We start from the raw sequence: 13,557 nt of genomic DNA on the forward strand, positions 1-13,557 counted from the left end.
GATGATCATAAAGCCTCTTGTTTTCATATGGGAGATAGAACAAATACTAGTAGTGGAGAGTCACACGGATGCAGTACTACTGCAAGGTGTGATTGTACAGTAAGCCTGAATGCGAGAGATGAACAATTACTACTACATGTGAGTACAAATTCAAGTACGTGTATATATGTCGACTACCTCCTTGTCCTCTTGCAGTAGCAAACATAGGCACATAGCAATCAAAGTAGACATGGCATTAAGACACTGCATGCAAAGATAGCAAATGCATACAAAGAAATTCATCAGATACATGCATCGATATACGCGAGTTTCCAATGTATACAGGTCACTGCATCGATCCCATGGATGACAGCAAATTTCGCGAGAAACTGAAGTTCAAAATTGGCTATCTGAACCGTGAAGGCGCGTGATGAACTACCTGACATCAATCTAGCTTGATCCAGCACACTAGCAGCATGCATGCAAGGCTGGTGCGGTGCCTCTCTTCGTCAAAAAGATGAGAGTGCATATACGAACAAATCTGTAACCTCGATTTGCGATTTGCTCGCGACGATGACGATGTTGCAATCATATCTTCAGCTCAACTGCACATATCTTGGTTTAATTGTTCGCTTGAAATGTAAAATACGGAGTACAGTATATATCTCCAAATATTTAACAAATTTATGTTTGTGTCAATCCCTCTGAATTAACCGAACTGTTTCCAGGGTAATTGAGCACGTAGTAGATGATAATGGATCGAACGCTGGATGGTGCTGTGTTTTACGAGTGAACAGTGAAGTGCACCCGATCGCAACAGTGGCATGGCATGCAGGAGCAGGAGCTGCGACAGCGACACGCAAACTGTCACCCATCGCCCTCCCTGCTGCCTTCCTCATCCGTCAGCGACGTCAAACCACGATGATCTGCTACAACAACAACAAAAAACTGCAATACTACCCTGCAATTCTGCGCATGAGCCGTGAACCGTCCATCCATCCGTCACACCGTGCGAGGTCAGCGTGACCAAGACTTTACCATCCCTTCCCTTCCGTTTTTTTTTTTTTGTGACCAGCCCTTTTACGTTTTTTTTTCTCCTCTTCCTTTTTGGAGAGACGAGTGCGTATAGAAACAAAAAGAAAAAAAAAAGAGAGAGGGAGTAGTAGTAAAAGACAGTAACGGAAGGGAAAGAGTGGACCAAAAAAATCAGGGGAGGTGAAACGCATGCAGGTGCAGTGCAGAGAGAGGCAAAGGCCAAGTTAAGAGGGCGTCATCAATAAGAGCCTGAGTAGTTATTGTGCTCACCTCCCTCCTCTGACACACAGACATGGGGATATGCATGCACAGAGATCGCTCGCCTCGCGCTGCCGCTGCCGCTCGCGCGTCGCGCCACGCCAACGCCAACGCTAGCTAGCGCGAGCGCGAGGATGGCGTGACCGCGCGCGCGCGCCTCGCGTACGTTGTTGTTGCCGTCGTCTCGCGCGGCTTGGCTCGCGGCGGTTTGCAGTGGACGACGTACGTACCGCGCACCGCGCGGCGCGCGCAGCCCACGCCGCACACGCACACGGCTCGCTCGCCACGGCAGCACGGCGCGGGCGCCGCGCAGCCAGGGGAGATAGACAGATAGATAGAGAGAGAGAGAGATAGAGATGAGATGGCGTGGCCGCGGCGCGTCTAAGGACCACATCGCCTTGCCCTGCCTGCACAGCGTGACGATGCCCAAAGCTGCGTGCGTTACACGATTGACCGGGCGCGTGATGAGCACAGCACAGGGAAACCCCTTCTCATCTCCTTTTGTTTTGCATATTAGCCCCTTCATAAGAGAGTAATTCTGGTTGAGGCTACTTCGCCGGTAAAAACCCTCTAGTAGTTGTATTTTTCTTATTTTGCACTACCTTGTGCCTATTTTATCTTTACGTTGAATTGATAGGGTGATAGACCGGAGAAAACGTGATATGCCTATTTCTTCTGTTCTCGACAAAAACAGATTTGTTGAGTCTGAGAAGCTGACTAGCCGTTGTCGTATGTAACCGAAAATATAGCTTGTAAGGTCAAGCATGTAATGTCTACATCGTTAAATAATGTGATATGCGACAAAACGGAAATGTATATCTTGTTGTACGAGTGTTGCAATAAACGTCGGAGAATCATAACCGCTACCCGTTTTGAAGCGTTGCAAGTAGTTAAAGCTTCCTTATTTGTCGATTATACGGACGTTCTAATGCTCTCGTCACACAAACTACAATGGATTGGAGTACATGGAATACGTTATGGTCAAGACTACTCGTTTACAATTGAATCATTAAAAGCTTCTTTATATGTCGGTTGTACGGACGTCGTATTGCTCTTGTCACATAAAACTGCAAATGTAATGCATGGAATACATGACGACCGAATAGGACAAGCGCTCGTGCATGGATGGTTTGGTTGCATGTTTTTTCACGTAAAATCTTAATTTTTGCATGAAACATATTTTCATGCGTCGGTGTCATCCTACGTACAATTTGCTAAATTTTTCACCAAGTCTTTTGAGAAACATTCAAAAATATTTTTTTTTAAGAACCCCGAAGACCAAAATGCTGCAGATCAGTCTTAACTGCAAGTTACAGAGGCTAGAAGGGCTAATATGAAATTTGCAGAAAAACAAGATTTTCTGGACACTTTTTCAAAAAAGCAAGAAAAAACCGACATTGCGAGCTCGGCGTAAACATCTGATGAGTACCTCACATGTTGAACATCTCCCTGTACTTACTGACAAGTGACAAAGTGGGTATTTAATTCTCTCTTCTCTTCAAGTCTTTTGCAAGAGCCCCAGGCTTCCCCTTCCTTCACAATCTGTGGAGGGTGCAAAGAGAAAGGCCTTCTTCCAGGCAAGGCTGCAGTGCCGAAGGCGAAAGCAAATACAAAAGGGTAAGAGGAGATGGTGCTGCCTGTGTTTATATTAAGCTCTCTTCTTCTTCCTCCTCTCCCTTCATCTCTGGACCACCGGCTTAATAGTAGCCCCATCCTTCTTGGTTTTCTGCAAACACGCAAACTCTAATAAGCCTATATATTTCTCTCTCTCTCCATAGCACTAACTCTTGGTGTGAGTGTGTGAAGGGAGAGATATTATATTGGAGGCCATTAACTTATCTTCAGAAAGAAGGCATTTTTCTTCTCTGTTTTGCTCATCATACCTTCTCCCTCTCTGAGAGTTTTTCTTCAGAGAGGGCAATGTTTACTGGTTGCTGCTGCCTTGTTGTTGTTGTTGTTGTTCTGTCCCTGATTTGAGGACTCTATGTACCAGATCTGTGAGGAGGCCTCCTCTTGTGCTTGTGTTGGTGGGGGGCGCCGCACTTGAGGTGGTCAGGGATGAGTAAGGAGGAAGTCCTCAAGATTCAGGTCAGTTTTTTCTTTTTTGCTTCTTCTCAACTCAAAACCATGATACAGACATTCTGTTTTTCTCCTTGTTTTTGCTGCCATTTTCATCAGAAGGTAAGACATGGCAGCTAGCTTTTCTTTTTCATTCACCTGGTGTGTTCCTCTCCTGCTATGTTTTCTTCGAAAACGCCTCTGTTTTTGCTGTTTTGGTAAACCTGTGTTTTCTCTGTTCCTCCCAAATTCCCAGACTTGTGTGCTGAAAGTGAACATCCACTGTGATGGGTGCCAGAAGAAGGTCAAGAAGATCCTCCACAAGATCGAAGGTAACAGAAAAAAGAGAGATTATTTTTTATGAGCAAATTGCTTTTAGTTATATGGTGGTTTGAAATTTTCTGGGTGAAACGCTCGTTGGATTTATGTCTGCAGGTGTGTACCAGACTAGCATTGACGCTGAGCAGGGGAAGGTGACGGTGTCCGGCCTGGTGGATCCGGCCACCATTATCAAGAAGCTCAACAAGGCCGGCAAGCCGGCGGAGCTATGGGGTTCCAAGGTCGGGGTGGCGGCGGTGAACAACCAGTTTCAGAAGCTCCACCTTGACGGCGGCGGCGGCGGCAAGGGCCAGCCCAAGGATGGCGGCGGCAAGGGGCATCCCAAGGACGCCGGCGGCAAGGGCCAGAAGGGCGGCGGCGGCGGCGGCGGTGGCAACGGTGGAGGCGGCAGCAAAGACGTGAAGATGATGATGCCGCCGCAGATGCCGCAGCCGACGCCGCAGCAGCTTCAGCAGCTGCAGCAGCAGCTGCAGATGAAGGGGCTGAAGCTGCCGCAGTTCATGGACGCCGCCAAGATGGCGCCGTTCGCGGCGGCCGCGCCGATCAAGGACCCCAAGTCCGTCAAGTTCAACCTTCCCCCCGAGGATGACTTCGGCGACGATGGCAGCGAGTTTGATGACGAGTTCGATGAGTTTGACGATGAGGACGATTTCGACGACGACGGCCTCGACGAGGACTACTTCGACGATCCCAAGATGATGAAGCAGATGGCCATGCCGCCACCAAACGCCGGCGGCGGCGGCGACAAGAAGGGTGGCGGCAAGAAGGGCGGCGGTGGCAACGAGATCCCCGTGCAGATCAAGGGGAACGCTAACAACGCCGCCGGCGGCGGCGGCAAGAAAGACGCCGGTGGCAAGCAGAACCAAGGTGGCGGAGGCGGTAACGGCAAGAACGGCGGCGGCGGTGGGCAGCCGAACAACGCCAAGGGTGGCGGCGCCCCGAACGGCGGCGGCAACCATCCTGCTCAGGGGAAGAAGGGCGGCGGCGGCGGCGGCGGTGGCGGCCAGGGCGGCGGTGTCGGTGGGCCGATGGGCGGCATGCCGGCGCAGCAGCAGGCCATGATGATGAGGCCGAACATGATGGGGGGCGGTGCCGGTTTCCCCGGAATGGGCCAGATGGGCGGCGGGCCCATGACCATGCCGATGGCCCACCACCCCCACATGGGGAGCGCCCAGGGCGGCGGCGCCGGCGCCGTGCAGGGCATGCCACCGGCGGCGTTCTACCAGGGCGGCGGCGGCGGCGGTGGCGGCGGCATGCCGTCCGGCCCAGAGATGCTGCAGGCCGCGGCGGCGGCCGGCAACCCCATGGCCCAGCAGCAGTACATGGCCATGATGCAGCAGCAGCAGCAGCAGATGATGATGAACGGCCAAGGCCACCACGGCCATGGCCACCACCACGGTCACCATGGCCACGGCGGCGGCGCTGCTCCGGCGGGGTACCCGGCGATGGGGTACGGGTACGGCCGGCCGCCGATGCCGTACCCGATGCACTACCCGATGCAGCCCCACCCGCATGCCGATCCCTACAACTACTTCAGCGACGAGAACCCAAACAGCTGCTCAGTGATGTGAGGTCTCCAGTGTCCGGTTTGCTTTCTTCCTCCTCCTGCTGCTGCTTCTGGTCATTCTGTTGTTCAACAAAGTGAACCAACCAGGAGTCAAGGAGGAAGAAGCTCATCAGGTCACAGGTGATCGTCATCATCATGGTTGAGATGAGAGATGCTCAGGATCAGTCAACCAGTATACACCATGGGAAATGAGTCCCATCTAGATCGCTCTTCTTTTTTTCTTTTTCTTTTTTTCTTTTTACTTAGCTCGTTTTCACCTTTCTTTTAAAGGAGAACTCAACTTCCTTGAAGGCGAAGGTAGGTATAGTAATTATCTATAGTTTTTCATAAGAGATGATGGTGGTGCTTTATAATTCGAGAAGGAAGGTGGTGGTGGTGGTTTCCTTCTTGTTCCATATAAGGTTGTGGCGATGCATGGTAGACGAACAATGTGCAAAGCAAAATGTGTTGCCAAATGGTTTGTTTGTGCCTCTGTGACTGTGACAGTGGATGTGTGCCTAGCTATAGAGCTCTTTTTACATGCCACTAGTAGTGGAATGTTGTCAACTCAATGCCATGCTTTTCTTTCTTCCTTGGTGTGAGAGAAGAAAGATTATAATACTCCGTCCCAAGGTGAGGAAGGTGATAACAATGATAATTGTGGGAGCAATGCAATGGAGGAGAGGGGATGGATGATCATGATGATGGCTGTGGTGGTGGTGGTGGACCATGTGTTATGTGAGGAGGAAGAGGGAAGTCATAGAGGAGAGGAGCTGCTGCAGTTTTGGCCATGGTTGCAACCTTTTCCTGCACCCTGCACTTACATTATTGATGGGGTAAGATAGCGCTGTCCCCTATCAGCAGCAGCTGCTGCATTCAGGTTGGCTTAGGGGTTCCCAAACAAAATTTTTCACGTTTTCATATCTAATATTTGTATATATGCATAATGTATTAAATATAAAAAAATCAATTATACAGTTCGCTAGGAAATTATGAGATGAATCTTTTAAGCCTAATCGCTCTATGATTTTGTCATATCTAATATTTGTATATATGCATAGTGTATTAAATATAAAAAAACAATTATACAGTTCGCCAGGAAATTACGAGACGAATCTTTTAAGCCTAGTCGCTCCGTGATTTAACAATATGATACTACAGTAAACATTGCTAATGATAAATTAAGATGGATTAATTAGTCTTAATAAATTTATCTGTAAACATTACTAATGATGGATTAATTAGGCTTAATAAATATGATGGATTAATTAGGCTTAATAAATTCGTCTGTTAGTTTTTTGGTGGAATATATAATTTGTTTTTGTTATTAGATCATGCTTAATATTTTAAATGTGACAGGGGGGCAAATTTTTTCGCCAACTAATGACCACAGGCCCTTACACCAGAATTGCACATTTCAATCCTATGACCACAGTAAGCACCACTGCTTCTGCCTGCCCTGATCATAGCACTGCCTGGTCCCTCTCCCTCACAACGATTGATTCCACCCCCAACTACCGCGGTAAAAGGTGAGAAAAATATCGCAGTATATGCAGCATTCAGACTCATGATCAGAGCAACAATTGTCTGAACTTTTGTATGCAGTACTATTGTACTGCTAGTAATCAAGCCTTGGAATTGTAAATACAGTATCATACTACCATTGTCCTGACCACATTTTTCTTCACCTAAACGGATCTTAGTACTGTCATTATTTTAGAGGGCTACACCTATACAGAGATAGTAGTACAAAGTTTTTGTTTAGTTGGCATGGTATTTGCCGCACACTCGATGCTTGAGATTCGATGTTAGTTGTCGCGAATGGTGGATCCATCCCCACTGGATTTCGCGCAGGAGACTCACGCTCTGCTCCGTATCAGGGGCGCTCCACTGTTGGGACCAGCAGCATCAACAGCAACAGCAATCATCCCTCTCCGGATTAGATTAATCCGCTGTCCCCAATTGGAACCAAAAACATGCCGTGCCGTAGATTACCATCATTAATCACACGCCTCCATTAAACTACTAGGCCCATCTTGCCATCATGAGCTTGGAAACGAGCAAGCCAGCCAGCTTCAATTCCTCTTCTTTTGTTAATATGAACTTGTTTCAGTTGCGTTGTGTTTGTCCAAGTAGGCAAAAGCAGCTTTCTCCAAAGCGATCCATGGAGTAGGAGGAAGGATCTTATGGTGGGGCAAGCGATGGAGCCGGATGGAAGGGAATGCTACTCGCTCTCTATGCATGTAGGGCAGGCGGGGTATGTACTTCTATGTATGTATGGCTCAATTGTTGTGTTTATAGGAGCTTCTTAAACCCATCCAACAATCTAAATTGTCACTAAAATTATTTTTCACGAATGCGAAAAAGAAATTGCACGTCAATATATTGGAAGAAGCAAAATTTTAGTTACACAACGCAATCGGCCAGAAAGACCCTTTGCCATGGGAAAGTAAAAAAGAGGAGAAAATGGCCGCTAAGGTAAGCTAAATGTTGCTCCTATATTATGGAGAGTGGCGGCGGAGCCCCACTACACTCCTAACAGAGCACCAAAAGTCACGACGCCCGCAGTAGATCACAGTTGGGCTTCCCGGAGGATGTGCTCTAGGACCACCAGAACCGACTAAAGTGCGAAGTGAAACACCCTGAAGTTCCGTTCATTTCACAACTGATAGGAGATCAGGAGGACTAAGTAGTCGAAACCCTTACAAAGATGCTCAGGCTGTCATGCCCTAGAAATAAATTATGAAAAATCTACAGTTATAAAATCTAAAAGTAAATTATTCATTATCAAAATGAAGTTACTAAAATCGTGTCAAATTGAAGGTAGGAAATATAAATCCCTCACATAAATCATCGGATGACTATTCAACAGCTGCTTGTCAGCGAAACGTGTCGCGCATACACACACAGCTGAGAAAAGGTAGGCGTATGCTAGGTCAAAAAAAAAATAGGCTGCGATTTCCGGGCCATGTTTTGGGGGGTGCAACTGCACTGAATCATTGCAGGGGGCTTGGGTTGCTGTTGTTGTTTGCTTCAAAGTGATCGTCGTAGAGTTAGGATAGCTGTCCACATAGCTGGTTTGAAGTGGTAGCTTTATTGTGGCAGCAGGAGGAGGCCGCAATAATGGCGGCTTTAAGCGTAGGGCCTCTGCTCCTCTCCTCTTCTCTCTGATGAGTGTGTGTTCTCCTCTTCTCTTCTCTCTCATGCACGGTAGGGTAATAATCCTGCCGTGCCATAACCTGAACAATGTGTTGCCGGTTTTCTCGACAGAGAAGGACACGAGGGTAGCAGAATAGTCTTACGGACAGTTGTTTCTTTTTCTTGTTCCTTTTTGAAACAGGCTTGTGAACAGCGGTAGAAACGGATACAATGTGAGGCCTGTAGATAGGCTGGGGGTCCGTTGATTGTAGTAGGGGGCAAGAAGATGTTTTGTTTGTGGTGTCAAGAAAGCAGGTTTGTTTGTGCTGTTGACTACCCATTCAGAGAGTCGTTTGTTTTTCTTGATTGCCTGCCTGTCTGCCTTCATGGTCGGAACTTGGAGATGTGATTATTCTGTGGGACTGCTGAAGCTATGAGTGAGGTGAGTTTAACGAGTGGAGGAAGTCTCGAAAGCCATATCAATCAATCAAACCAAATAAAAAGAGAGAGAGAAGAATAACGTTATATTTGCTGTGTTTATTAGTTCACGCTAAAATTAAAAGTTTAGTTAAAATTGGAACGATGTGACGAAAAAGTTGAAATTTTATGTGAGTAGTAAAGTTTGATGTGATGGGAAAAGTTGAAAGTTTGAAGAAAAAGTTTGATACTAAACTCGGCCTAAGGGTATTAGCAGTGCGATGCAAACATTTGCGGAGCCTCCAACTCAGCTTAAAAATACCTAGAAACATTGTTAGATACGTAGTACATACTGCACAGTGCATATTCTTTTGAATGGGTCCCACCCGCCTTTTTTTCTACCCTCACTTTTCATCTCTCCTCTATCCATTCCCCACCGGTAAAAGGAAGCGAGGCAACGGCGGAGGAAGCAAGGCGGCGACCGGAGCAGCGGCGGGGCAGCCCAAGCGGTGAGGACGGCGAGCGGGAAGCCGAGGCGGTGTCCGACGCTCCTCTCCGGGGGCGAAGAAGAGTGGCAGCGAAGAGAAGGAGGACCACGACGCCTCTCCCTCTCCCCGCGGTGGCCTTCCCCTTTTTCCTCCCCACGCCGGCGGCGGCCTTTCCCTCTTCAATGTAGATCTAGGAGACGGGCCGACGAGCTCGGCGGCGCGAAGAGGAGGAAGACGAGCTTGATGGTGCGGAGAGGAGGAGACCGATGAGCTTGACGGTCGACGTGGAGTGGAGAAGATCGACGACAAGCTCGGCTGCAGAAAAGGAGGATGGCGACGGCGGGGCGGCCTAGCCCGGCGCTTGCAAGATCTAAGCCTTGTGCGGCGGCTGTGGCTCGCCGCATCACCCCTCTCTCCTCAGCCCGCTGGTGCTCGCGGTTCTGGGTGGCGGTGGCGGCTCGCCGAATCTCCTCAACTCGCCGGCGCTCGGCTCCTTAGCGGTCTGTGTGGGCGGGGCAAGGTGACGCTCGACGCAGTCCACACTCTCTCTCCCCTCTCCCTAACCGTTGTGTGCAACTTTTTCAGGTTTTTCAGTGGGAAGAATGGGTGAGTAATATTGGTTAGACAGTCCTCATGAGGCTCCGCTTGTGATGGATGTGGCGTAGAATATGTCGTTTCTGGGCTAAACGCCACGAAGGTGCATCGTGAATGGCCTAACAGTTTCTCCTTAAAAAAAACAGTTGCAGGGTAGTCAGGAGTGTGTGACAATGCTACATCAATACATCAGCGTACTAGTAGTAAGGTGGTGTTTGGAAAGAAGGGACTAAAGAACTAAAATTTTTGTGAGAGAGACTAAAGTTTAGTCCCTCCTTAACACCACCTAAGTACATGAGGGTGGTGTATGGCAGGGAGTAGTATGTTTCTCAGGTGGAAAATTTACCCTCGTTTGCGTTGCGTGCAAAATATCCAAGCGGAAAGCTGGATTATATTACTCGCGCGGAGCCCAGCAAACCTGTCGATTCCTGTGTGTGCATGGAGATGGAGGTGCGGCGGATAACGACGCTGATTTGGACCTCACCATCGACCGATCGACAGCGACGGCCAATCGGCGATCAATCCCTGCTTCTTCTTCTTCTTCTTCCCGGATTAGCATTCATCACAGGTCGTTGCTTGGCTCGTTGTCACGTGGAGCCTCGGACCCAATTAATGCTCAACCGCGTGCGTGTCCATGTGCCGCCGTTCACCGCTTCGATCGGCCGCCGGCACGCACGGCACGGGACGGGACGGGAGGCCATCACGATTCACAGGCGCGAACGCGAGTGCGGCGCCGCGATCTGGTCGTGCGAATCCCGGAATCCTCGCGTGCCGATCGGTCGATCGATGCGCACACGAGAAGCCGCACCGACACGGAGAGGCCGGCCGCTACCCACCCAATTATAACATGCAAAGTGGAGTAGCGAAGGCCAGCGGAAAGCGCGCGGAGAAAAGGAAAAGGCTGGAAACGCACGGGATGGAATGATCTGGGATGAGTGAGTGAGTATCACAGGTAATCACTCACTGTCACTCGTGTCTTTTGACTTGAAGACGGATTATACCTACCATGAGACGGCTATGTATAGCCCGGAAGTATGATCCCCTATACATAATAATAATAATAATAATAATAATAATAATAATAATAATAATAATAATAATAATAATAATAATAATAATCCTACTATATTCATCGTGCACATGAGAGACGAGACCAGAGTATAGAGTAGACGGGTTTATTATGTAAATGCAAGGATAATGTAGGCGTAGTAGTGAGCTAATATAAGCTAACTATAATGCTATGTAGAGAAGAGAATTTAAAAAAATTATAAAGTATTGACTACAGTACCATATACTAAGGGCATCAGCAATGTATATAGAATATGTGGTCTTTATGGGTGGGCCCTGTGTCAGTAGTCTTTAGTTGTTTCTAGATGTCACAATGGTAAGACCTGGTTGCACCCTATAATGGGCCCCACTAGCAACCAACTGGACAGAGAGACAGTATCAGGAGAGGAAAGAAGATAAATTTTTTTATTCCTTGTGGGTGGTCCTTATGCATAAGGATAGCTCATCCTAAGAGCACCTATAAGGACTACTTCTACAATGTATAATGCCCACTCTAGAAGCTTAAGACCCCCTATATGGTATACATTGTGGATGCCCTAAGAGATTGTTCTACTCCTATACAATACTGCAAGAAGCAAGATAGATATACTCCCTCATTCCCTAAATGTTTTACGTTGTTGACTTTTTTAAACATATTTGACCGCTCGTCTTATTAAATTTTTTTTTGTGAAATGTGTAAATATATATATATATATACATAAAAGTATATTTAATAATAAATCAAATGATAGGAAAAGAATTAATACTTACTTAAATTTTTTGAATAAGGCGAACGGTCAAACATTTTTAAAAAAGTCAACGGCGTCAAACATTTTAAGATGGAGGGAGTATTAAGTTCACAAAGAGAGAGAGGGGGAATAAAAAAAGCTATTACGACAACACTACTTGCTCAGTCTCATATTAAGTTTATTTGTAGCATCCTTCATTTGTCCTAAAATAAGTTTTATTTTCAAATTAATTATTGCATAGGAGTTTGTGCAAAATAGAATATAATTATATTGAGAGTAGATAAAATGAGAAATTATGGTATTGCGATTTGATAAAGTAGAGGTATTTTAATCAATGTGGTTTTGTATTGATATATGTGAGATGTGTGAAAAATAAACTAATTTTTAGGAAGAAGATGGTAATGGCAACTACTATCTCCGTCCGTCTCAGAATAAATTAATCTAGCATGAGACGTAACATATTAGATATAGTACAAATCTGAACAGACACGGTACTAGATTAAGATATTTTACGACGAAGATAGGGGTGTTTAGATTAGGGGCGTAAAGTTTTGGCGTGCCATATCGACTATTATATAGGGTGTCGCATGGGGTGTTCGGTCACTAATAAAAAAAACTAATCACAGAATCCGTCAGTAAACGACGATAAGAATTTATTAAACCTAATTAATCAGTCATTAGCAAATGTTTAATGTAGCACCACATTATCAAATCATGAAGCAATTAGACTTAAAAGATTCGTCTCGCAAATTGATCATAATCTATGCAATTAGTTATTCTTTTAGCCTATCTTTAATATTTCATGCATGTGTTAAATGTTCGATGTGATAGGGTATAAATTTCTTGTGTGGGAACTAAACAGGGCCATATTATAGCGGTATTTACTTCTAAACTTTCTCAAATGCTCCACGAAAATACTAGTGGTCCATTAGAGTAACGGCAAGCCCTGGGTTCCTCAAGTACTTTTTCGCTTGATTTGATTTGAAAAATGCTGCTCCTATAGGTAGGAGGAGGAGTAGTAGTCTGGTACGATATGCTTGACGTTGCGCAGTTGAGCACTAAAGAACCGTACAGGAGGCGGTCAGTTTTGGTCGAGGCCGCGCATCGGAATGCTGGCCCCTCCTCATCCCATCCCATCCATCCCAGTCTCAGCCAAGGACAAACCCTGCCTCTGCCTGCCTGCCTGCGTGCGTCTCGCCATATGCGTCGCGGACAGAATCCCCATCCATTCAACTCCACCAGCCGCAGCCAGCAGCCGGCCCATGTGCCTGCCTCGCTCGACAACCCGCCACCCCCACCCACACCCCACGCGTACGTACACCATCCTCCTACGCGCGTACGCCCTCCCCGCCTCGTCGGCAGCACAGCATCCAATCATCCATCCACCGTGTGTGTGCAACCGGCGCCGAGACGAGCCACGCCCACGCGACGCCGGGTTGGGAGATGGGTGGCCTACGTATAGTGGAGTACGGGGCGGGGGATCGGTGTGGCTGTTGCTGTTGGGGGGCGATCTGTGACGCAAGATTCGTCGTCCGCTACGCTCCGAGTTTCATGCAGGACACTGGGTGAGTGGCTGTCTGCTTTGCTTTTCTCGCGGTTATTTGACGCGACACATGCGCGCAGGCAGGGGAGCCAGCAGCGGCAGCAGCGGCATGTACAGAAGAGGCGCATGCTGCATTGTGCGATGTGGCTTGATGCTCGGTATTACTCCGTGTGGTCTCGTGGTTGTAAACAAGCACAGCTGCTTTCAACTATTTTACCGAAATACTAACACCTACTCCCTCCATTTCACAATGTAAATCATTTTAGCATTTTACACATTTATATTGATGCTAATGAATCTAGATAATGACTTACATTGTGAAACGGAGGAAGTATTTCTAGCTTTAAAAAATATACTCCCTCCTTC

The 13,557-nt window shown here is 47.3% G+C and overlaps 1 protein-coding gene across 2 annotated transcripts; it reads left to right on the plus strand.

The window, feature by feature from the left end:
• Positions 1–2,743: 2,743 nt before the first annotated feature.
• Positions 2,744–5,691, plus strand: LOC127757545 (heavy metal-associated isoprenylated plant protein 33-like). Of its 2 annotated transcripts, none has more exons than XM_052283080.1 (4): positions 2,744–2,889; positions 3,266–3,360; positions 3,587–3,662; positions 3,766–5,691. In XM_052283080.1, exons 2-4 carry the CDS (start codon positions 3,331–3,333, stop codon positions 5,238–5,240), a joined length of 1,581 nt encoding a protein of 526 aa, XP_052139040.1. In that variant the 5' UTR covers positions 2,744–2,889; positions 3,266–3,330; the 3' UTR covers positions 5,241–5,691. The 2 variants fall into 2 exon arrangements, with proteins under 2 accessions (XP_052139040.1, XP_052139041.1); XM_052283081.1 differs by lacking the exon at positions 2,744–2,889 and adding an exon at positions 2,896–3,124.
• Positions 5,692–13,557: the final 7,866 nt, after the last annotated feature.

Source organism: Oryza glaberrima, chromosome 12 (genome assembly GCF_000147395.1).
Source record: "Oryza glaberrima chromosome 12, OglaRS2, whole genome shotgun sequence".
NCBI classification, from domain to species: Eukaryota; Viridiplantae; Streptophyta; class Magnoliopsida; order Poales; family Poaceae; genus Oryza; species Oryza glaberrima.

What these genes read in the sequence shown, in the direction of transcription:
- LOC127757545 (XM_052283080.1), top strand. Translation starts at nt 3,331, where the DNA reads ATGAGTAAGGAGGAAGTCCTCAAGATTCAG. An exon ending in AGGAAGTCCTCAAGATTCAG is followed by an intron (nt 3,361 to 3,586) that starts GTCAGTTTTTTC and finishes CCAAATTCCCAG; the next exon opens with ACTTGTGTGCTGAAAGTGAA. An exon ending in GATCCTCCACAAGATCGAAG is followed by an intron (nt 3,663 to 3,765) that starts GTAACAGAAAAA and finishes TTATGTCTGCAG; the next exon opens with GTGTGTACCAGACTAGCATT.